Raw genomic sequence first — 25,026 nt, forward strand, 5'->3', positions numbered from 1 at the left:
CAGGTTTGATATTCTTTCACTTATGGGAAAATTTCTATATGTATTTGCTTGTGTAGGCACAATCTCTGGAAGAATGTATAACAGACTGATAACATTAGTTGCTCCTAAGAAATGGTAAGATATGACTCAGGTAAGGGTGGGTAGTTCAGAACAAAGTGGAGTGAAGACTTTTTAAGTCCTTTACATTTTTAACCATATGACTATATTAGGTATTCAATAAAAATAAATTGAATTAAAATTTAAAAAAATAAAGCACATGGTGTTTAAGTTACCTTATAAAAGTAAGGCACAGAATATCTGTCTTTTTTTGGTAATACTTTTCCTTCGTTGTGTAGTCATTACCACCATCCATCCCCATAACTCTTTTCACCTTGCAAATCTGAAACTCTACACCTATTAAACAATGATCCCATTTTCCCCTCACCCTAGTCCTTGGCAACCACCAATATACTGTCTTCTTGATTTTGATTACTCTAAATACCTCATATAAATGGAGTCATTCAGTATTTGTCTTTTTGTGACTGGTTTATTTCATTTAGGATAATGTCCTCAAAGTTCATCCATGTGGTAGTATATTGCAGAATTTACTTCCTTTTTAAGGCCAAATAATATTCCATTGTATGAATATACCACATTTTGCCTATCCATGCATTGGTCGATGGACACTTGGGTTACTTCTGTGTTTTAGCTATTGTGAATAATGCTGCCATGAACATAGATATATAAATATCTCTTTGAGACCCTGCTTTCAATTCTTTTGGATATATAGTCAGAAGTGGAATTTCTAGATCAGATGGTGATTTTATTTTAATTTTTTTGAGAAACTGCAATACTGTTTTCCACAGCAGTTGTACCATTTTACGTTTCCCCCAATAATGCATAAGCATTCCAATTTCTCCACATCCGCGATAACACTTTTTTTTTTTTTGATAGTAGCCATCCTAACCAGTGTGAGGTGGCATAGTATGTCTTTTGGGGATCAGCAGTATGGTTAATGGATAGTGGTGTCAGACCCCAATGAGTTTTGGTCCTGCTACTTACTGTGTGACCTTGGGCATTACTCTAAGCCTTAGTTTCCTCATTTGTAAAATCGGAATTATCTCACAGGGTTGGGGAGAACTGAATGAACATAAGGCACTTAGGCTCACAGAAAACACTCAACAAATCTAAGTCATTATTTCTGTCTTAAAAGCTCCAACTATAAACCAAATTCTGATTTGCTCTGGCTCCTTTAGAACTAGTCTGGAAGAAGAGAGACAAACTAGATGATTTCTTAAGTTTTTCTACTTAGAGGATTTAATCTGGGGACTTCACACAATCTTAGACATTCTTTCTTCCTGCTGCCCTCACCAACCTGCAAACCTCCCACCTGTGCCAAATGAGATGTGCTTCAAGCGAGGAGGTTACTCAGAATCTAGCTGGTTTCTTTTCTTAGGGGTGGAGGATGGGAAGAAATCCTGTTGACACAGTTATTTAAAGCCGGTCACTCATTCCCCAGCCTATTACCTCTGCAGACCGTTATGCATATTAAAGAAGGGGGGGCAAATACAAAAGAAAAATAAGGGGGGGGGAGAGAGAGGGAACAAATCAGGATGCTTGAGGGAATCCACGTGGTCGCCAATCTGTAACTGATCAGAGCAGCTACACTGAAGCAAAACCCCCGCGCCTAACGCTAAATACATTGCAATGGAGAAACCGTTCACAATGGGGTGTCTATGTCCTTAGCAGAGTCCTGGGGCCGCTGTTTAAGAGACTCTCCGGCTACTCCCACCCTTTTTGCATCTAGTAAACCACGCGATGTAACAACGGAATCTGGCTCTGTGTGTGCGCTTGATACTGTGCGCTTTGCAAACCATCTGGGCTCCATCCTGCGCGGTTGGAATGACGGTCGATCGCGGACGAGTTACGGGAGTTGGAGCTCGCCTGTATTTCTTCCCTTTCTCTGCTCCCCTCCAGCCCCTACCCCATCTTAGCTGTGTACAAACATTTCGCCAGTGGAAGGACGTAGGTTTTCAGCACCAGGAGGCCGTGGACCTTCTCTGGAGGCGAGCGGCGCACCCTCCGGAGGACCAGAGCTGACCGCAACCTGCTTACCACGACCCTCCCCCTTCCTCCCAAATTCGCCGCCCCAGGCTGTAATATTACAGGCAGGACGCTGTACCGGTACGGGAGTCCAGGAAGGCTGCGTGACCTTCCAGCGAACTCCATCTCGGCTGGGGGATGGAGGCTGCCCTGGGGCCTGCAGGTTGTGTATCGATCGCCCAGCCTCAGCCAACGCAAGTTCTCCCAGTCCAAACCCCTCCCTCCCTTCTCCTTCCCAGCCTAGCAGGCTTCTAAAGCCTAGCTTGAGGCGCCCTCCCTTCTTTCCCGCAATAAAGTGAACCCGGTGGATATTCATCCCCCGCCGGAACCCTCCTCCTTCCTTCCCCCTCCCCCCGCAGCCCGCTAACCCCGCGCACAGAGCTCGCGGCCGGCGGGCCCCTTCTACCCAGTGTATCATAATGCCCAGCGCGCTTCTCCTCCCCCTCTCTTAATCAGAAACGTGCTCTCGAGCCCCCCCTCCCTCTGCATGCATACATTAGGGTCCGCTTTGCATGCAGCGGCTGGCAGAGAACCGAGGAAGAAGAGGCGGGGGCGCTTTTGCCCGCCTCTTCCCTCCAGGCTCCGTTAGCCACCGAGCTTCAGCTACGTTGTAACACCGCCTCGTTTGCGGAGCACGCCGTGGCCCCCATACCCTGGCTGGAAAAACAGCTCAACTCTGCAGAGGGCACGAAACCCAGGGATCCCTCAGCCCCGAGTGCCTAGTAGGGCGAAGAGGTGGCGGGAGACCTGCCACTCGCTGTGTGCATTTTGGAGAGACCTCCAGCAGGAAAATGGGAGGGGCTCTTTTATTTTTTAAAGCGCGTTCATTGAGGGCCTTTCTGTTTTGCATATAGTTAACTGGGCGACGCTTCCGTTTTGCAAGCAGTACAATAAGGGCTCTTTTATTCTAAAGGCGTTAAATAGGAGCTGACCCATCTAGTGCCCGTGCCCCGAGGCAGAGAAGGCTGGCTGTGTCGTCCCCGGCTCGGCAGCCGCGTTATCCTGGGAGCTGCTCTCTCGGGCGGTTCGATTCCCAGCGCATCCCGGGAACGTGTGTAATCGGCCTCTGGGCTCTCCCCGCTGCAGGCGGCCGAGCTCCCTCCGCCTCCATCCTCCCCTAGTTCGCGCTCCCTCCCCCTCTCCCCGGAACCCGCGATTCGCGTCGGGCTCCTGGGCTTCCTTCCCCCCTCCTTTTCCCGAGCTCTGCCGCTCCCGGAGGGCGGGGCATGCAGTTATCCAGGTTGCGGGGCGGGCGGGCGGGCAGGAGGCGGCGGCCCGGGCCTCAGGATGGAGTAGCCGCGGCCAGGCGTCAGAAGCGGAGACCCGGGCGCAGTATCCAGATTGCTGGGCCGGCTGGCGCGGCCCGGCGCTCTGCATGGCGGCTGGGGGGGCGCAGGCCGCCGGGCGGAGCCCAGCGGCTTAGGCTGGTTCCGGGGCCCTCGGCCCCCCCTCCGCCTCCCCGCCCCCCTGTGTTGTCGCCTCTCCCTCTAGCTGCTTCACTTCACGGGGCGAACATGGCGCACAGCTGTCGGTGGCGCTTCCCCGCCCGACCCGGGACCACCGGGGGCGGCGGCGGCGGGGGGCGCCGGGGCCTAGGGGGCGCCCCGCGGCAACGCGTCCCGGCCCTGCTGCTTCCCCCCGGGCCCCCGGTCAGCGGCGGCGGCCCCGGGGCGCCCCCCTCCCCCCCGGCTGTGGCGGCCGCGGCGGCGGCGGCGGCGGCGGCGGCGGCGGGAAGCAGCGGGGCCGGGGTTCCAGGGGGAGCGGCCGCCGCCTCAGCAGCCTCCTCGTCGTCCGCCTCGTCTTCGTCTTCGTCATCGTCCTCAGCCTCCTCTGGGCCGGCCCTGCTGCGGGTGGGCCCGGGCTTCGACGCGGCGCTGCAGGTCTCGGCCGCCATCGGCACCAACCTGCGCCGGTTCCGGGCGGTGTTTGGGGAGAGCGGCGGGGGAGGCGGCAGCGGAGAGGTAAGGGGGCGAGGAACCCCCAGGTGCGGGGTCTCGGCCCTCTGCAGAGCCCCCGGCACGCTGCGGCATCCCGGTTCTGGGACCGTCCCGGGTCCCTGACGCGGGGCACAGGCCCTGCCGCCTGGAAGCCCGCTCCCGGGCTCAGACCCCCGGGCGCCCCCGCGTTGCCCCGGCCTGGCTGCCGGCGTTCCCCGCGCCCCGCCTGCCGGCCCTGGCGCAGACCCCGGCGGAGCCCCCGGCCGGGGTTCCCCACCCCGGGGCCGAACCCCTCCTCCTTTTCGCAGATTACCTCATCCGAGCAGAGTCCTCCCCCCGCCCTGCTAGAGACCTGATCCCGCCACATCCCCGCCTCTCCCTCTGGGCAGATGTTCCGCTCGGGGGCACTTTTCCTCCGGGGCATCTCTCGGGCGCCGGTCTCGCCGGGGCCCCGTCCTCTGCCTCCCCGTGGGGACCCGTGTCCCTCCCGGCACCCAGCTTTCCAGAGCGCGCGCAGCCCCCGCCGCGTCCCCGGGCCGGGTCCGAGCACTGCCAGCCACTCCCCCTTCCTTCTCCGCCACCCTCGCCCCCGTCCGCACCCCGAGCCGGGAGGCACATGCTCCTCACGCCGCCCTGCCCCGCCAGGGAACGTCTGCTCGCGTCTCCGCGACTCCCTTCGCCCCTTGCCCTCCGGAGGGAGCGCCGATCTCCCCGCACAGCACGACTGCTTCCCCATCTTGCAGAGCGAGTTGCCAGCCTCCTGGGAGCAGGGAATCACGCTCCCTGCCTCCCTTTCCCTCCTTTGGAATTAAGGCTTCCTGACCTGTGTGAGGGGGAACAGCCCGCGGCCCCCGAGGCTCAGGGAACAGCTTCCCACCGTGTGCCCTGGAAAGGACGCGGGCTTTCCCTCCAGCTCCGGGAAAGGGCGCCCCTGCGGAGGGGGGTGTCTGCGGGGCGCTGGGCAGCACCCCCCCGGGGAAGCAGCCGCCCTCCCAGCGCACCCCCTGCGGGAGGGCACGGCAGCCTCCAGCCCGGCTCCCTCCCGCCCTTCTTCTTTTCTCCGTCATTTCATTGTCGAGCCACCTTTTCCTGGGTCAGTCCTGGGGTTGGGAAGGGGTGGGGGAAGCAGGGTTGGGGTGAGGAGGGTAGATAAGGGACACTTGCTTCAGTGTGCTGGTGGTTGCTTTGGGTGGGGGGGCGGTCATGGAGCAAAGTTACTCCTTAGAAGGAGGAGTTAGGGTTCTCTCTCTGATTCTTCTGAGGGACCCGAGACAGATGAAGGGTCAAGGGCTTTGCCCCTTCCCATTAGTACTGGGTGAGAATAGGCTTGCCTGCATAAGCAGTATTCAGCCCCCTTCCGCAGAAAGGAAAGTTGCCTTGGGAAGGGAAGTGGAGTTCAGGTTCAGCCAGTGCCGTTGCGCATTTGTTTTCCATTGGATGCAGAAGGGCGAGTTTGAATTGTAGGGGAGGGCGGAGAAGAGGATGGGGGATGCTAGGAGGAGGAAGAGCAGCTGCGAGGGGCCGAAGCGAGGGGGGGCAGGGGGCTGCTGCTCCGGAGTGCTCTTGATTGAAACAGAAAGGGAAAGATAACAACCAGGCGTTTCCTGCGTCCTCTGCCGTTGGTGCACGCAAAATATTCTGGGCAAACCCCTCGTCCCCTATTGTGCCCGCACCCCTTTAGATACACCCAGAGATGCTGGGAAGAAGGGGAGGGAGGAGATCCCAGGGACCACGGCCCCTCCTTTCTAGGAGCGGGCTTTTTTTTCGTGGTTAGTCTTCCTGCCTCGTTTTTAAAATCCTTTCTAAGGCAGTCTGTTCGGGAGGCTGACAACAACCCGCCTTCCGACAGAGCAAGGAGGACGTGATGGGGGCGTGTTCCTTGCTCGTAGCTAGCTGCAGCGTTCCTTTTCCCTGCCTCTCTCTGCTCTATCTCCACCTCCTTTTCCCAGCCTTCAGAAGGCAGCTGCAGTCAGCAGGGTTGCTTGAGACTATTTATTGGTTGCTGCAGATTATTATTTTTTTTTGAAAGGCCAATTCTGTATTTTTTAAGCTAACAACACAGATCCCATGTAGTTGGAGAACCAAAGGCCTCATACATGACAAAAAGACTGAACCGTTCAGGTTACTTGCATGGAGTTGGTGCTTAAATGTGAGTTGATTTTGCTTTTTTAAAAGATACAGCAGCAAAAAAAAAAAAAAAAAAATTCATTTACCTGCTTATTTTCAAAATTGAGACTTGCCTGGTTATATGCAGAATTTTAGCCCCATGTATATTGGAGTATAAGAAAGTCTCTATTAGGAGAAGTTAGTCTATTTTAAGAGGATCCTGAGAAGCATTTTCTTCTTGTTTAGCATGCTCATGTATTCTGTATTGAAGGACCAATTGTTCGCATTCCAAATGTTGTTATCGCATATTCAAAAGCAAAGTTTTATACTGACAGTTTCTAATCACAGCTTCTCAAGAGACTGGTGAGAAAGAGAGCCACCTGGATTCAGGGACCTAATGTCTGGGCACCAGAATATTTTTTCTGTTGTTTGTCTTTGACAAATCACCTTTACAGTTTTAATCAGGTGCTAACATTTTCTTGTCCACTGGCATTATTTTGCTCAGCAGAAGTATGTAGTGAAGCCTGTCAAGGAATTGCAGTTATTTCAAATAAGGTCATAGTAATAAGTTTTGTTCTCTTAAAAAGTTTTACCTGAACAGTAATTTTTACTTCATTATAACAGTGGTTAACGCCTTACGTTCAACTTCAGTATTTTTTCTGAATTGGGCTTGAACGAGCTGTCGGTACACTTTTTATGTGGTAGTTTGAGGCAATCTGGTATGGGTTGATGGCATGCATTAGTCAGTGTTAACCCATAGTATGGTTTAGTACTAAACCTTAGTGATGATGCACTTTGACGTGGTAGTTTTCATTGTAGAAACCAAGCATTCTGTTACAGGGTCTTACAAATCAATGATAAAGTTCCAAAAGGGAAGTTTAGGGTTCCCCTGGGTTGACATACTTAGAGAATTCTGAAGATTGTTTCTCAGAATTCATTCAGCTCTGTTTCAGGTCTTGCCTGGATTCATGAAGATATGGCTTGTGATCCAGAATGAGTCTAGCGTTTTTCAATTCTGATTTCCTTTAAAAGAATAATGACTGTAACTTGTTCATAAGAAAATGTAAGTTAATGCTTAATAGAACTAGTCAGTTAAGGTGGTTGAAAGGTGACAGAACTTCCAGCTCACGTCCCTGTTTAAACTCCTTTTGTCGTAGGAGACTTGTCCTTTACTTCTAAATGTTCCTAACTTTCCTCATTGAATCTCTCCCTGAGTTACAACTACATATAAGAGTTCTTCATGACCAAATTCGGTCAGAATGGGATTATTTTTAAAAATACATAGGTGTTGCTGGTCTCCTATTTTGGCTTTCTGTGTGGCTGAAAGTGGAATTAAAAAGTTTTATTTTATCGAGCACTATAAGAAGTCAGAGGTCTGCTTCTTTGCCTTCCCCTCTTCCTTGCGTAGTGTCAGTGCCCCACTTTTCTGAGGATTGTCTCAGGTAGTGTTAATGCTACTATACTTTGCCATCTAAATAAACACAGTACAGCATCCTCTGTGTCGACTAGAATTTGTGCTGTTTTAATATAAACCCTAAAAATGGTTTTTTAATTAGCAACTAGTCTTTGTTTATTAATTTGTTTTTATTTGAAATGGCAGTTTAGTGAACTAAGGTGGGCTCTTGGGTTGGGTTTAGAAAAGTTGATGGAGAGCCTGTGTTGGAGAGCCTGTAGTTGGAGAGCCTGTGTTGTTGTTTTTTCTGTTTTTTTGTTTGTTTGTTCGTTTGTTTTGGCTGGTCACTGGGCATATGTACCAAGAATGGGAGTTGCTCCCTCATTGCCTTTACAGCTAATCCTGAGTTTGGCAGAAGGAAAATGAAGCAGAGAACACAGTGGACAAGAAGAAGGCTTGGAGTGGAAGTCAGTGGACATGGACTCTTCTCGTACTCGTCTCTCTAACTAACCATTATGGGACCTTAGGCAATCTTTAAAATTTCTAATCTGTAAAATGAAAATGTTGGATTAAATATTAGCTCATGAATTATTTTCTACTCCAGTATTCTGATTCCTTTCTATTATGTTAATTTTTTGGTCAGGCCAGAACTTCTTATTCTGAGTTTATTTAAAGAGTCAGAGTCAGGGAGCCTCCTTGGTAATTTTTAATATTAGCCTCTTTGGTGATTTTTAATATTAATATTTAATATTTGCCTATTTGACTGGCACTGTTATTGGGAAGGGAAATTTCAACTTGGGAAAGTTTTCATTGTATGGACAAAATATAAGGATTTAAATGTATACAAAAAGTTTTTTGCTAAAGTTGACCAATTTCAATTATAAGAAAAATGAAGATCAAATTTTAAATACAACTCATTATCTGGTGTTTAGAGTCCCTCTCGTTCGGCTAAATTTGTTTTCCTGTTTTCAATGTTGTGAATTCTGGACTGTCCAAAAGGGAAGTTATTTTTAGTCTAGGTGGTGTATTCCTCTAGATGTGTGAGCTTTTAAATGAAAAGAAAAATCCAATACATTAATGTATTTATAAATCCAAAGTGATAGTACCTACGTTACAGGGAGTAGTTGTTAATATGCTCTGAAATGTAGTACTTTGCTTTGTACTGAGCATCAGAAATGCAGTATTTAGAACTTTTCTTCATCTATCCATGAAAACTATATGACATATGCCCATCTTGACCTTCCATTGAATGATCTTAAGGTACGTGCACCTGTAGGAAATCATTCACAAAACAGTGATTCTTCTGATTGGAAGTTGAAAAGAGAAAATACTCCCATCTTGCCTCAGTTCCCATCTCTTCGCTCACCTTGGTGATATCCTTCCGTCGAGCCACTGTGCAGACTCAGTACCCACTGCCTGCTGTGCCCTGTGGCAAGAGGGGGTGTCATCAGTGCTTTGCCTGCTCTGAGGCATCACATACCGCAGTGCTTCCTCTCTTTGGGAGACTCACTGTATTTTAATTGTAAGGCTCCTAATTAAGATCTCTTTGTGCCTGCCCACATTCCAGGAGCATTGGCACAGAACTTCAACTTCCTTCTAGCATTTAAGTGAAGCCCTTCAAGTCAGGCGTTTTGTGAATATCCTGTCTCTTTCCCTTCTTCCTCTGCCAAAGTGGAGAGCCCAGGGGCATAGACCTTTGAGAAGGGGAAGCTTTGTGACTGTCACTACTCTGGGAGGAATTTATTCTAGGATTGCTCGGTGGGACCTTCTGTTGTATGCATATGTTATTTTCAGGTATTAAGAAAGGTTGTTACTAAGGAGTCTGATAGGAGATACCTACATTGAATTAAACTCTTGACCCTGTAGGCAATAGTAGGAAAGAGGAAGCTGCAGAGTTCAGTGTTAAAAAGTATTTGGGTCTTATCTAGATTGGTTTAAAGCTTGATAAATCAAACCTCTCGTGTGGAGTAAATCACAGACTTGTGAATTTTATGGACTGGTAGGTTGTGAAGACAATCAATGAAATTATTGATTACTCCTAAATTGTATCAGATTTTAAAACATAGACTGAATGAAAGTTAACTTTGAGATTTGAATTAACTTTTTTATTAGAAAAGTCTTCAGGAGGCTCTAGAAATTATTGAGTTAATGAAGAATACTCTTGTAGGCTCCAATATTTCTTGGAAAGTTCAAGAATTGGCTAGGTAGGCTTCTAGAGTAGTTTCAGAATAAGGTAAAATATTTTTTCTGGAAAACGTTTCGTTTTAGTTTCCATTCTATTAGTGCTCAAAATACAGCATGTTTTTTAGTGGATCTATATATGGCATGCTAGAGGAAATGCAGTCTTTATTAAGAAAAAGTAATCTTAAATCCTTTACCTGGACCCAGATGGTTTCCTTGATCACATCAATGTGAGGCAGTCAGACAAAGGGCTGCTTTTTTTTGTTATCACTTCATTGGTTGTGAAGAAGGCCTGAAAGAAGGAAGTACATGGTTTTTTATGGCATGCCTTAAATAAAGCTGGAGGCCTGCCCTCATACCTGAGTGGGTGGATTTTATGGCCTAATTCTCTAATTGCTGGCATTTATAACAGTGTGGATGCTACTGGCCCTGTAGCTGAGGTGGATTATATTGGAAATGGGGAGAGAAAAGGGGTCCTTTGTTAGTCTTTTCATTTCCCCCCTCAGTAAGTTCTCAGAGAAAGCCCCAAGGAAATGCAGACACTTGGACTCAGGGAACGACATCCCATAAAATGGTTCTTCAAGTTTTTTTTAAAAGGAAGAGCTGCTTTTCTTGACCTATCCAAAGAAATCCATACCATCACTGTTAAATATTTCAATGAGCTTTGTACCTTGTCAGGTTACACACCAGGAGAAGCCAACCATGAGGTTGTAGCTTCTGCCAGACATTAGCTTTTAAAGACGGAGACATTTGAAAGAAGAATTTTGTTGTGTGATTTGCAGTTGTTTTGGTTGACATAAGTCCTCTTGTAGGATTAGTACAAAACTTCTTAAAGGCCAAACTTGGTTTACCTTTTTAGATGTTGAATATATTGCCCTAATGAGTTTTAACAGTTAAAAATATAAATGTAAGAGTTAGTTGGCAGTTTTCTTTTGCTGTGGATGAAAATTCCCCTTTTTTTGAAATTAGTAGTTGTTTTTCTATTTGACATACAGACTCAAGGGATTTCCCCATATATCTTACCTTTAATTATTGCTGCAGCAATGCCTTTGAGGCACCAGAGGGTAGGATCTATTTCACTGGCATTTATTTCTGGAGTAGGAGTTTTCTTCCATATATTTTATCTGTTTTCTTGCATTTCTGTTTTTGTGTTGTTTGGATGGAATGTTTGGGTGTAGATTTTTTGATGTCTTTCAGCAGTAAAGGCTATGATGAACCTTGTGATCCATGCTTTACTGAAGCACTATTTCTTTTTCCTTTTACAGTGTCAAAGTAATTGTGGCTTTCTGTCTTGAACTAGGAGAGTAAGACTACTTATGAGGAGTGTGTTTGGAGAAAATTTTTTTCATTAAGCTCTTCTTTGTTCTATCTCAGTTCTAAAAACTGGGAGAAGTTAATCAAAATTTCTACAATAAATATACCAAGTGGATACACACGTGCCTATATTCAACTTCTGTTCCTCGTGAATATTAACTGATTTTTAGATCAAACACAAACATAGAACATTGTCCCTCGATCATTGCGTTTAATTATAAGCAGTAAAACTATGTGGATAACATCTCTTTAAGCTTAGTTAATGTGGAAATCCTTTTGTAATGTCTCTGGCTAGGATTTTTTATTTGTGCCTATATACATACCTTTACAAAGGAGGGAGAGAATCTCATTATCTAATCTGTAATAGTATAGCACAGTAATTGAGATCTTTTAGTCAATGGGCTCTGGATTTAGACAGCCTGGGTTCAAATCTTGACTCTGCCATTTATTAGCTCAGTGATCTTGGAAAATTTTCTTAACCTCTTCATGCTTTAGTTTCTTCATTTGTAAATTATCAGTAATCATGCTTCATAAGATTATTGTGAAGCTTAATTGAAATTATGCATGCAAAGTACTTAGCACTTTGCCTGGTACATAGGAATCCCTAATTATTAGGATTCAGAGAGTGAAAGGACATGAATGCTATAGTATTTTTTTCACCAGGGTAACTGGTTTTCATCACTTTGAGGTATACATGTATATGTGTGTACACACACCTGCTTGAATGCTATAATCTTGACTGGAGTATGTTCCTGATTTTGCTCTGGGTGTCAAGTTCATCAGTAAGCTAGAACCAAGCATGTTGGTAACAGTGGATACCATTGATGTCCAACTAGAACATAATTAAAGGTAAGGCAAAAAACGGAGGAGAAAGAACAAGACAGTAAATAGCAAGGTAGGATACCAAGGAATATAGTGCCTCCATGAGTTGCATACTTGTCAGGTCAAGGCAGCTATATTGGGGTTGCTCCTCTTGGTCTCTGTAACTAGTGTTCCTTGTCTTTTTATGAGTGGACTTGGCGATTCCCTGCAACAACTCTGAGGCACGTCAGGGTTTTTGGACCCCAGGTTCAGATACATTATTAGTCTATACTTGGTAACTATTTGACATTTGTTGTCAAGTTTCAGCTTGAGGAGAGTAAGTGTTGGTCTACAGAGATCAATGCAATTAACAGTTTAATTACAGAAGAAATGCTAAGTTGTAGGTTATAATTTCTGGGGGTTGAAACTTAAGAAATAAAAATAACCACAAGTAGAATAGTCAAACTAAAGTCTAAGGATAACTAGTAGAGAGTGGTATGCTTAAGGAAAAATACAGTTCTGCTTTATCTCTCTTAAATAAAAAGTTTGCTGAAGTACCTAATGCTCCATCTTTTACAAATAAAGAAACTGAGGCACAGACAAGTTAAACAGCTTTCTTTAAGTCATATGGCTAGTAAGTGGCTGAGCTATTGCTAGAATTCAAATCTAAACCTGTACTTATTTGAAAGCCCATTCACCCTCTCTGCACTGTGCTATCTTCAATTTCTTTCTTTTCCCACACCATCTAATCAATTTCTGAGGCCTGTCCATGATACTTTTATAGTGTTTCTTTAATCTGTCCCTGCTTTTCTGTTTTTACAATCCTACTTTAAATTTCCATTATCTTTGCATGGATTATTACCATGATCTCTCCTAACTGGTCTTGCCTTCCTTTTCACTGTATACAGTATTGCCAATAGTTTTCTTAAATACACATCTGATTATGTCACTTTACTCTTAAAATCCTTTGACCTGTCACTGAATATAAAACAAGATTTAAAATTCTCAGTCTTTCATAATCTAGCTGGCCTACATTTCTACATTTTGAACATTATCTCTTGAACACACATTCTCACTTATGTGCTTCAACCTTATTGGATTACTAATATATTAGATGTTCTCCACAGTCTGTGTACTTGCCTTCCTACCTTTGGAATGCCTCTTCTTTGCCTTAAAGTCTTTCCCACATTGCCCTGCCTCTGACTTACTCATCTTTGATGGCTCAGCTCAGATCCCCAGTTCCCAACTCTTTTGTGAAGTTCTCACAGATACCACTACTAGTTGGAAATCAGCTTCTTCTTTCCTGTTTCCTTATTGTACTTTATACCTACCCTTAAAGAATTTACTTCAGGATCCTTATGTTGTAAATACTTTTTATTGTGTCTGTCTTTCCCCCATTAGATTGTGATTTTTTCCTTAAGACATGGACCATTTCTAAGTCATCACTTATGTTTTATATTGTTTATAATGGTGACTTTTCATACAGAAGCTTGTCAGTAAATGTTTGTTGAATTGAAAATTTGTACATACAACTTTTAGGAACACATTGCAAGGACGTGTTACATAAGCTGTTGATGTACAAGAGGATTAGCAGGATTATTGTGCGTAATTAACACAATTTTAAACTAAAGTATCACAGGCCAAGTCTAAGAGCCATCAGAGGACGTTTTGTAAAAGGACTGATGGGTGTTTTAAAAGTGATGTTGCGGTATCCTGACGGGATGGCATCATCTTTATATAGATAACACGAGTGCTGATTCGCCCCTTAGGAGAGTGTTGTTTCCATTTCTAGGTTCCTCAACTTAAAAGGGATGAGGCGACCTTGGAGACGGTTGTGAGTAGACTCCAAAGATGGTTATATTATTGGAAGTCAGTCCTATGAGGAAAGGCTGGGAGAATTAAAGGTTGAGAGGCAACTTAGTAACTTAAAAAAACATGAGTGGATCCATTATTAGGAATGGTAACCAGTAGTTTTCCAGCTCTACTGATACTAGCATAAAAGAAAAATAGGTTTAAACTGAAGCAAAGAGTAGCTGTGTAAAGAACTTGTTGCTAATGATGGTTGTCATAGTGATGATAAAATGGTTGCCAAAGTAATTTTATGATCTTCTCTGGAGGTGGATTTTTGAAGTACAGTCCTGCCTATATATGTATAAAATAACTTCTCAAGCTGTCTTCTTTGTGAATCAATAAGTATGTTTTTATTTAGATCCTAGAGGACATGGATCATGTTTTATACTTCTTAATGTTCCCCAAGGGGTCCTAGGGCTTCATTGACTGCCGAAGAAGTATTTGATTTGAATTGTCAATTTATGGCAATAATTAACTTTCAGTAGTAAACTCCAGAGAAATGTCTTTATGAAATGATTTTATAGTGGTTTTATAGGAGAATAAAAATTTAGTAGATGGAACTAACAGACAAATCCTAAACATTAAGAGAAACCAGGGAAAATAGGTGTGGTCTCAATATAGGAAGCAAGTAAGTATTTGATTTAGATTAGATTTTATGTCCGTTTTCAGTTGTAGTTTAGAGATGTTCTTCAGAATATTGCTTGTTAAGGTTATCACTGCTTGTGGATATATTATTAACAAGTGCTTTGTAAATCCTTTCCAATCTAAAATAAATTTACTTCGTGTTAATCAGGTTTAAAGAGGCCTCTGACCCCTGGCTTTTGAGGCTGCAGTGGAGGGCCTGCATCACTCAGAATGAAACCATTTAGACACGTTGGGTTGCAGAAAGCATTTCCTGCACAGTCAGAATGAAAACTGTGAATTGGGATTATTCATATAGATTACCAAAAGTCTGGGCAGACTGATACTAATACCAGCTTGTTTTCCTACCAGCTCTTAGTTCTAAAACCTTGATTGGGTTTTTGAAGATTTAGGACTTTGGAATTTAGTACTGAAATTGTGTATAAATTCCTTCTTTTTGGTGAATTGATACTTGGTTTATTTAAGTTATTTACATAAAATGACTGGAGTTCAAAGGTGGAACTGGATTGTTGCATGAATTCTGCCAGTGGTGGCAAAAGTGAAGGGCAGTTTGATTCCCTAATTGTAAAATTGGGTGTCTTTTGAGAAAGTCTGGAAATTGGGAATATAAGACATTCGTACTTTACCTATAACTTTTCATTGCTAGTCATACAAGTATAAATTCAGAAGGCAAGAGATTATAAAAGCAAAGAATAATTCTCACGATTCTTTATACTACTTGACAGACTAGTGTTAGAGTAATAAAAAAAATACCAGGGACTTTTGTTTCTTTAAATAGGTTAATGCCACATACATAATGTGGGCTTCTCAGATGTGATGGCAAACTTCCAAATGTGATTTGGTAATCAGATGGTTTTTCAAGATATTAAGAATGTAAAACTTCCCAACTCGTATTGAACATTTATTTCTATAAAATATTGGGTCAAAATTGTATTGGCTGACTTGGTAACTTTGCTTTTTTGCCAAAGGGAATATTCACTTTTGTCATCTAACCATTGCTCCTTCAGAAAGCTGACTATGGAGAGATCACTCTATTAAACCTGTAGGAAGAAGGAAGTTGTGAATTCCTCAGTGTTACTTTTGTTGCTTGCTATTGGTTATACAACAGCCCATCTTCCCAGAAGGAAAGATGCAACCTGAGTTTTGCACCAAGATAAGACAACAAACCAGAAGGAAAAGAAAAAAATCTATAGTAGAAACTTGTAGTTGAATGAGCATATAGTGTAAAACAAAGTTAACTACTTAAAATTGGCACATGAGGGACCAATACCTCTATAATAATAAAAAGAACCATGTCTGAAAACAGTGTTAGTGTTTGTTTAATTTTTCCAGCTTATTCAAATGGATCTGGTCATTTTGTGGTACTTTTGTATTAAACAGAAGAATAAATCCTGTGCCTATGATTAACTTAATTTCTATAGTATATCTGGTAAAGTGGGCTTATTTCTTCAGCAGTGACCAGGTAAACTAGTTGACACTTGGAACCTCGTAGTCTAGAAATACACCTTTCTTGATGTTTTGTTTTGTTTTTATATTTAAAAGTAAATCGGGGCATTGCCAAGAATCTTATAGCTTACTGTCTCATGTAGTGAGTTTATTTTGGTTGTTTGTTATGTTTTTAAAGACATATTAGCTACTTTCTGAAGCAGAATGAGTGGAGTTCACCTGTCTCATCTGCTTAGCTGTTTTGAGCATCTTTGCTTCTTGCTCTTGTTGACATGGAGTGTGGATGAAGGGATACTACTTTCTCTAATTACAAAATGGGTAACATTTCTGTTTCTTAAGTGACAGTTGCTAGGTAGAATTGAATTAAATATTTGAAAACTGATTTCATTCTGTATGGGTGAAAGTTTTACCAACTATTGTTATTGAAAGAACAGTGTATTGTTTTGTTGTCTTTGTACTGTTGAATCCAAGGTGACTTTTTGGGTTAACATTTCTCAGTATCAGGCAGAAATTATATTTAAAACAATTTAAATCTCTTCCCATCTGTTATGCATTCAAGCAACCACTGTTCTCTTTGATGCCCCATAACAGAATTTGGTGTTGGCTCTGCCCCTGCCAATCTATTGACGAGAATAATGTTAGTTCAATAACTGCATACCTTTCTTGAGTGGTTGGGTTTCAGAAACCATTTTAGCTTAAGAAGTTTGTCTCTTGATGTTTGTATTTAATTAGGCTTGAGTACATGCATGCTTACAGATTCAACAGCATTATTGTTATATTCCACTTTTTTGGAAATGATTTACAGGTGCTACTATATTTTATTCTATTACAAATGATGAAAAAGTGCTTTCAAAGAGGCTCATCTTTCCCCTAAATGACACTGATGAATACAGCACTCTACAAAGTAAGAAATGAAGAGATTGGAAAATGTAATTCATTGTTCAAAGAACATCTTTTATGTTCCAGGCGGATGACCGAGTGTTGGGAGCATTAGCACTGGACAATTCCTTTCTTTTTACTGAGTTCAGCTTAAAATACAACATGAATATCAGTAATAAAATTACAATACTTAGCAGATACTTTGGAAATTGGTAATTCAAAGGTTGAAGCTTCCAAAACTAATATTAACAGAATTGTTCTTGGGAACATTTCAAGTATTCTTCATTTACTGATTTATTGATTTCTTCAGACGCAGTTATACCAAGTGTAATATGTGAATCAAGATATTTTTAATATTTTCAAGGTGTTTAATAGCTCTTCCTTTCCTATCCTCTGTTGCCGTGTACAGTTGAAGCACCACTCTCCCTCTGTACTCTGGACCCCATCCTCTCGTCTACTCAAGCGGGTTTCTGCACTTCCCTCCTCTCCTGCTTTGGCAGTTTTTCTCTCTCTCAACTGGATTGGTCTCATCAACATATAAAACTGCCTGTCTTAATATGTACTTTAAAAAAAAACCCTTGACCTCACGTCCCCCTTTAGCTACTACTTAGTTCTCTGTTCCCTTTTACAACAAAGCTTGAAAGTGCTGTCTCCCCTTTCACCTCTTATCCCGTCCTCAGCCACTGTAATTGGGCTTTTATAACCCCAGAACTACAGAAATATCTCTTATCGAAGCCCTCAAAGACCTCTTTCTTGCCAGATTGAATACATAATTCTCAGTCCTCATCCTATTAAACCTTTTGGGCAGCATTTGAACCAGCTGACTACTTCCTTCTTGAAACATCCTTTTCTTAGATTCTGTAACACTACATTCAACCTGCTTTTTTCTTAACTCATTGGTTATTAATTTTCGGTATTCTGTATGGTTTTCCTCCTCTGCTTAACTCTCCTGAATATGAGTCACCTAGGAGACTACCTTTGGCTACCTTCTCTATCTACACACTCTTCCTGAGTGATCCCATGCAGCCCTCATCTATGTGCCCAGGATTACTAAATCTTTGTCTCTTAACCCTGACTACTTCTTGGAGTCCCAGGCTTGGATAACCAGAGGCTGATTAGACATTTCCATTTGGATAATAATAAAAGTGGTTAGCGTTTACTAAGTGTTTGTTGTGGGCCAAGCAATATTCTGAGTACCTCTAGTGTGTTGTGTCACCTAATCTTGACTACCCTTTGGGGTAGCTATTATTCCCAGGCAAGGAAACTACTGTGTTTCCCCGAAAATAAGACCTAGCCAGACCATCTGCTCTAATGCGTCTTTTGGAGCAAAAGTTAATATAAGACCCGGTCTTATTTTAATATAATGTAAGACCGGGTCTTATATAATATAATATATTGTCATGTCACATATAATATAGCATAGTATATAATAAAATATAATGTAATACCCGGTCTCATATAAGACCAGGTTTTATATTAATTTTTGCTCTAAAAGACGCATTAGAGCTGATGGTCCAGCTAGGTCTTATTTTGGGGGAACCATGGTAGGCATAGAAGCACTTGGGTATCTAATAGGTATCTTATACTTATCATGTTCAAAAAGTCTTGCTTTTCTCCTTGTTTTGGAGTGACTCTGCCACTTACCTAGTTGTTCAGGCCTAAAATGTAATAGTTATCCTTGATTTTTATTAATATTCCAAATAATCCATCAGCAAATTCTTTCTGCAGTACCTCCAAAATACCTTCAATTGAACTTTTTTCTCATTAATTCTACCACCAAACCCCCAGAATTAAGTCATTATAATTTTTTGGTTGGACTACTTTGTAATCTTGCTTGTGTTTTTACCTCACCAAAGGTTGTTCTTCACGCAGCAGCTAGTGTGTACTCCATGTGTAAGTAAATCAATCAAATCCTATTACTCCCTCTCTTTATGTCTTTCAGTTATCTTCCCCCCCCGCCCCGCCCTCAGTAAATTCAAATTCCTTTCTATGGCCAACAAAGCCATACATGGTCTGCTTCTTCAACACCATCTTTCCATTCTCACTTGTTCTGCTGCAGAGCCACGGAGGCCTTTGTGTCTGTCATACGTGCCATGCTTGTTGTCTCCGGGCCTTTGCACTTGCTATCAAGCTAGAATACTATTCTACCGAGATCCTTATATGTCTGGGTTTCTCATCATTAGGTCTAAAGGAGGGTTCAACAAGTTTTTTTCTGCAGAGATGGTCACTGTTTAAATGACTCAACTCTGCTGTTACAGTGCAAAAGCAGCCATAGACAGTACATACGTGAGGATGGCTGACTTCCAACGCAGTTTTATTTACATACGCTAAAATTTGAATTTCAGGTAACTTTCATTCCACAAAGCAGTCTCCTTTTGATTTTCTAAAACCATTTAAAAGTATTAAAAACCATTCTTACGTCATGGACTGAACAAAAACAGGTGGCAGGCCACATTTGGCCTATAGCCTGCAGTTGGCCAATCCTTGGTAAACCATCACCTTAGAGAAGCCTTTCCTGACCACCTTAGAAAATAACCTCCACAGCTAACCCCCATTAATCCTTAATTGCCCTGGTTTATTTATTTATTTGTTATATGTTTATTTTCTGTCTCCACTAGATTGTAGCCTCATGGGGCAGGGATTTTGTCAGTTCTTCACTTGTGTTATCTTTAGAGTCTAAAACGGTGCCTGGCTATGCTCAATAAATACTTGCTGAGTGATTGAATGCCAATCACATTTGAATTATGGCTGTAGACCTCTATCTGGTCTCTGGTCTCCCTTTATTCAGTTTCTTTTCTACTCTAATTCTGTGTGTCTATGTGTGTCTGTATCATTTCCAGAATAAACTTCAAACACAGTTATGCCTTTTGTACATTTGAGAATCAGTGTAGCTCCCTGCTGTTTGTTTTATCAGCTTTGGCCATGCCATCCTAGAATTAAGGTTCTAATAACTGATTTGTCTTTTTTTTTTTTTTTTTTTTTTTTTTTTTTTTTTTTGGTTTTTGAGAGCCCACTGGCCCATGTGGGAATCGAACCGGCAGCCTTCGGAGTTAGGAGCATAGAGCTCTAACCACCTGCGCCACCCGGCCGGCCCCTTGATTTGTCTTTTATTTTGGCTCTGCTGTGGTTACCTCTTTGCGATCAAATAAATTTTTACTAATCCTTGCATCTGATCTTCCGCTTCTCCTCCTTATCTCCCACTCCCATTTATTTCTTAATCAGCCATTGTCTATGATTTATTTCTTTCCAAGATGCGTTTTAAAAAGTTTCTGTAGGTTGTAAGCTCAACCTACAGATTCTCGTTGAGAATCTGAAAAAATCTATTGTTTCTCACCTGACAGATGCTCACATAATCAAAATTTTGCTTGTTAGTTCAGAGGAATTTCTAAGTTTACTCCTGCCTATGAACTTTTCTGAAACTAAATCCATGCTTAGCCCGTTTCCTAATGAAAGAGAATTCCCTTCCTTTGTCCTTTGTATGTACTCCCTCCTCGCTGACCCTTCCTCCCTGTCCCTCTTCCATTTATTACGACTTTGCTTTGAGGATTTTCAGTCTCTTCCCTGCTGCAGTGTTCCCCTTGGGCATATAAACATATTCAACTGTAAAAAGAATCCTTCCAAGCTGGCCTTTCCCTACTTTGTGCCCTATTTCTGCTTCCCCTTGTAACAGTTTTTGTCAAAAGAGTAGTCTATACTTTGATTTTGGTCACTTTCTAATGACACCTCAACTCACTGCACTTTGGCTTCTAGGAGCCTCTAACACAGCATTGAAATTGGCCTTTGTAAGGTCGCAAGTGACCTCCTCATTTGATACTCTGCTATACAAGCTTCAGTCTTTATCCAACTTGACCATCCCTTGATACGTATTCTCCCCTTGACCGTTTTGTACTTGATCTTCTTGGCCATTCCATCTCTGTCTGCTTCCTTGGCTTCCATTTCCCCTGGGCATTGTTAAGTGTAGGTATTCCTCAGGGATTTGTCATTGACCTTCCTTTTCTTCTCTCTGAGTGATTGCCTTGTAATATATTTCAGCATTGGTATATTCATTGAATCAGATGTTTTCTCCAGATCATTATATCGTTGAGGCATTTCAAATTCAAACGTGTAAAGTGATATCCCCATTCCTATAAACCTCTCTTGTATTCCCAATCTTGGTAAATATCACCATAAGTCTAATCAACCTGAGCCAAACACCTGCAAGTCTATTAATTTTTTCCATTCCCTTAACTCTTTATATCAAACCTTTGTCCATTTTGCCTCCTTACTATCTACGGAATCTGCCCTTTTTTCCCTCAATCCCCAGTGCCACTGCAGTCATTTTACTTGTATAACCGTTCTTCCTGTGTATGGTTTTAAAGGCAATCTCTACTTCTCTGCTGCTGTCATCGTGATCTTTTGAAAGTGTAAATCTAATCACACTTCTCTCCTGCCTGAAAGTGTCACTGATGAATGAACTATGGCCTTCAGAGTGAGGCCCACACTTCCTTAAAGGTAAACGTCAAACTAAGGAAGGCATTTGAGACTTTTTGTGATCTGCCTCTGCCTTTTCTTTCCCCCTCAGTACCTTATGCCCCTTTCCCACAACAGCTAGGGAACTCAGCCATACTGAACTGTTTGTAATTTCCCTCCATGCCATGCTCTTATACTTCTGCGCTTTTGTATGTGTTATACTCTCTGCCAGCAGTATCTCCCTCCTTCCAAAGTTAGATTACGTTTTTTTTTTAAGACTTTTATTTATTTTTAAGTGTGTTTTTCCAGGACCCACCAGCTCCATGTCAAGCAGTTGTTTTAATCTAGTTGTGGAGGGAGCAGCTCACAGTGGCCCATGTGGGGCTCGAACCAGCAACCTTGTTAAGAGCACTGTACTCTAACCAACTGAGCTAATTGGCTGCCCCCTAGATTACATTTTTATCCTTTCTGCAATGGCTTTCTAGACCCTTCCTCCTTGACTGGGTTAGTTGCCTTTCTGCTGTGCCTCCATAGCCATTCCCCTAACAACAGGTAACACTATAACAATTTATTCATCTCTTCTTGGTAGACTACCAGGTCCTACAAAGCAGAAGTTGTCTTATTTCTATCTTCGTTCCTTAACCCAAAAATGAGCTCACATATATTTTGAATGAATGAATGAATTTAGTTTGTCCTACCAGCCTGAGGACATTATCTCCATGCATTCTGAAAAGTAAAAGTCATATTGTCTAATTCTTTGGAGTCCACTAGTATTTTCTACTACAGTGCTGTTACCACAGTGAATGCTTATTTTTTAAAAAACAGTTAATGTACTGTTTCCTTTTTTCTCATTTTACAAAATTTTTTTGAGTGCCAAATTTGTGCCGTATACTAGGAATACAAAAATGAATAAGTAAACTGCCCTGCCTCAGAGTGAACACTCTAGAGGGGTCAAATATGTCAACACATATTTTAAAATCCCTGAAATACTAGTAATTGTGTGTACATGTCTTTACACACAATTACTGTGCAAAATCAAAACCGTGGTATTTTAGGGCTTTTAGCAATGGACACAGATACATGCCAGCAGAGGAGATAGCTAACTGGATAAATTTCCAAAGGAGAAGTGTTATTCTCTTTTAACTAGAGCTACTGAGATGTACAATACGTATCCTGAATGTTTCTACATCTTTGGTTGTTCTTGGTAATTTTCTTAGTTCTCCTGTGGCTTCCTCACATGATGGAACTATGTACGTCGACACCAAAAATTAGAAGCCTCCAAAACAGTTTCAAACAGGATCAGGGTGATTTTGATACTGTCTGTGGTTATTGATTGGTGTTACTTTCAATCGATTGATCAATAAACCTTTATAGTTGAAGAAATTTGATTTTTTTCAAACTCTTGAGGCTAAACATTTTAGAGACAGAAGAATGCTAAGATATGGTTGCTAAAGGTCATGTTTGAGATCGATGCCTGCCCGTTCATTCGGTGCCTGTAGTGCTGAGGAGTCTCTTAGAAAAGAAACGGGTGTGAGCAGGGTCCTCGTGGGTCTGTCAGCCCAGGCCAGATGTGGTTAGAAGGGTTTTCAAAGTAGCTTTGGAACATCCACCTTAGCCTGAGAGGTGAAGAACTCCAGGTGAGTGATTTTTTGCCGACTGTGGTAAATTGGGAAGAATTTATGGGAGGAACTAAAATCTATGAATTTTAGTTGGGGATAGGGAGGAAAAGGGATTGAGGTCTATCACTTGAAAGTTTATCAGATCACTGGTATTACTGGGAACTGTGTCACATCTAATCACTGCAGATGATTTAGGTCTTGATTACCTAAAGTCTCTCTGGTTTCTAAGGTTGGAGTGGTGACTAGTTACAATACCGAAGGATGGAGATATACATTGCCATCTTTTGGAAGAATTTTAAAATTTGTTGAATGTTTCTCCATGAACCAAATACTAACATAAGAGGAAGAATGAACTATTCCAAGATTTAAGCAAGTTTTGAAATCTGGAATATGAAGTACATAGTATAACATTTTATCCTTCACTGACATTTTAATGAGACTTTGGTGTGTTTTGTTTTTTTAACACTTAAAAAAAATTTTTTTTTTATTATATTGGGAACAGTGTGTTTCTCCAGGGCCCATCAGCTCCAAGTCGTTGTCCTTCAATGTAGTTGTGGAGGGCGCAGCTCAGCTCCATGTCTGGTTGTCATTTTCAGTCTTTAGTTGCAGGGGGCACAGCCCACCTGTCCATGCAGGAATTGAACTGGCAACCTTGTTGTTGAGAGCTCGCGCTCTAACCAACTGAGCTATCCAGCCACCCCGAGACTTTGGTTTTTAAAGGAAAGCTTGTTGTGCACCTGCCTGTTTGCCTTAGATACTTCTTGAAAACAGGAATCATGTCTTACTCATCTTTGCATCTGGAACAGATACCATGTTTTCCCTGAAAATAAGACCTCGCCGGACAGTCAGCTCTAATGCGTCTTTTGGAGCAAAAATTAATATAAGACGCTGTGTTATTTTACTATAACATTTTACTGTAAGACCGGGTCTTATATTATAATATAATGTAATATAATACCGGGTCTTATATTAATTTTTGCTCTTTTGACACATTAGAGCTGATTGTCCCGCTAGGTCTTATTTCCGGGAAACACAGTAGCATAATGGTTACATTTGGCCAGCATATGAATGGCTTTTGAATGAGTGAACAAGTAAAAGAAATAGTGCTTTGTTTGAAAAGTTGTCCTAGTAGTACATAACTTTTTTTTGCAGCAGAATTTCATGTATTTTTCTAGAATGTCTTCATTATATTTTATATTATAATAAACATTATTATCTTTATTATTTATTTGGGGTTCACTTAGGTTCTCTTGTGGGAAAAATATTCCTATTGCTTCATCATTTACAAATATAACCAGTTACTAAAGAATTAAAATTCTGCATTAAAATAAAAATCCTCAAATTTTAAAATACTTATGAGTAAAGTAGAATTTACTAGTAAAGGTAGGCTTGGAAGTTCTCAAATAGCTGGTAACCCTAGAGTTAGGAGTAGGGCTAATAAAGAAATGCTACACATCTATTATTTTTACAATTGCATGTCACTTAGGAAGTGACATTAGATAGCTTCATTGCATTTTTAATCACTAAGAATGCTAAATATTTAATAGTATTTTACAGTGCTAACTTGGCAAGGAGGTAAGAAAGTGTTAAAATCTTGGAGATCGAGTCTCCAAAGACGACATTGTTCGGAAGCAATAGGTTTGACGGCTCTTTCCTGTATTCTGTCTTGGAATGTTGTACTCATCAGAGAAAGCCATATCGGAAAGACAAGTATGTGTGATGAATGGTTGTTTGGGCCCAGTTCCCAAGAAGACTTGGTCATGTGTATCATGGTGTCTCCTGTATCCTCTCTTCAGGGTGTCCAGTCTTAAGATGTTTGCCACAGTGCCAAACATGGATTTAATTGCAGCACCTTTTGTTGTCTTTTGTAGACATTTTGCTTTAGTCTTTGATTTCTAGGCCAGTCTAAATCCTTAGGAAGACAGCACTGTTACCTTGTTTACTGAATCTTCTAGGAACCCCACGTGTTTAAGGGGATGATGGGAGTGAGATGAGAGGCAAGAAAGACCAGCTGCAGCACCCTCTTGCAGCAATTCTTGACTTGGCTTTCCTTAAATTTTCTTAGGCCTCTTACATGGAATTGGACGTTCAGAGTTAGAAGACTAGCGAGAGAACTCTTTGGCATGGCAGTGATGGCTTTTGTTTTTGGCTAACCTGTCTGGATTATTTAAACAGTGGGTACTTGTTTTTTTTTAAAGCATGCTTCAAGAAGTCAACCTATATTTCAAGTGAAAAGAAAGTTCTCAGGTACAAATATAGTCTTTTTTGACTACTCATTCTCTTATTCTAACTATGCAAGACCACAGGAAAGAATTAATGCTTTCTG

General features: G+C 42.1%; 1 protein-coding gene across 6 annotated transcripts in view; it reads left to right on the forward strand.

The window, feature by feature from the left end:
• Positions 1-3,596: 3,596 nt before the first annotated feature.
• KMT2A (lysine methyltransferase 2A) overlaps positions 3,597-25,026 on the forward strand; it is a gene marked incomplete at its 5' end in the record, with an annotated part of 76,234 nt that continues 54,804 nt past the window's right edge. For 5 of the 6 annotated variants that reach the window (XM_081062894.1, XM_081062895.1, XM_081062898.1 and 2 more), the window contains one exon: positions 3,597-4,043. In XM_081062894.1, the coding sequence (XP_080919020.1) occupies positions 3,597-4,043 (447 nt within the window). Of the gene's footprint in view, positions 4,044-6,069; positions 6,169-25,026 lie in introns of all 6 variants that reach the window. The other variant, XM_081062899.1, reaches the window with a different exon arrangement.

The sequence above is a fragment of the Rhinolophus hipposideros genome, assembly GCF_964194185.1.
Source record: "Rhinolophus hipposideros genome assembly, chromosome: 10".
NCBI classification, from domain to species: Eukaryota; Metazoa; Chordata; class Mammalia; order Chiroptera; family Rhinolophidae; genus Rhinolophus; species Rhinolophus hipposideros.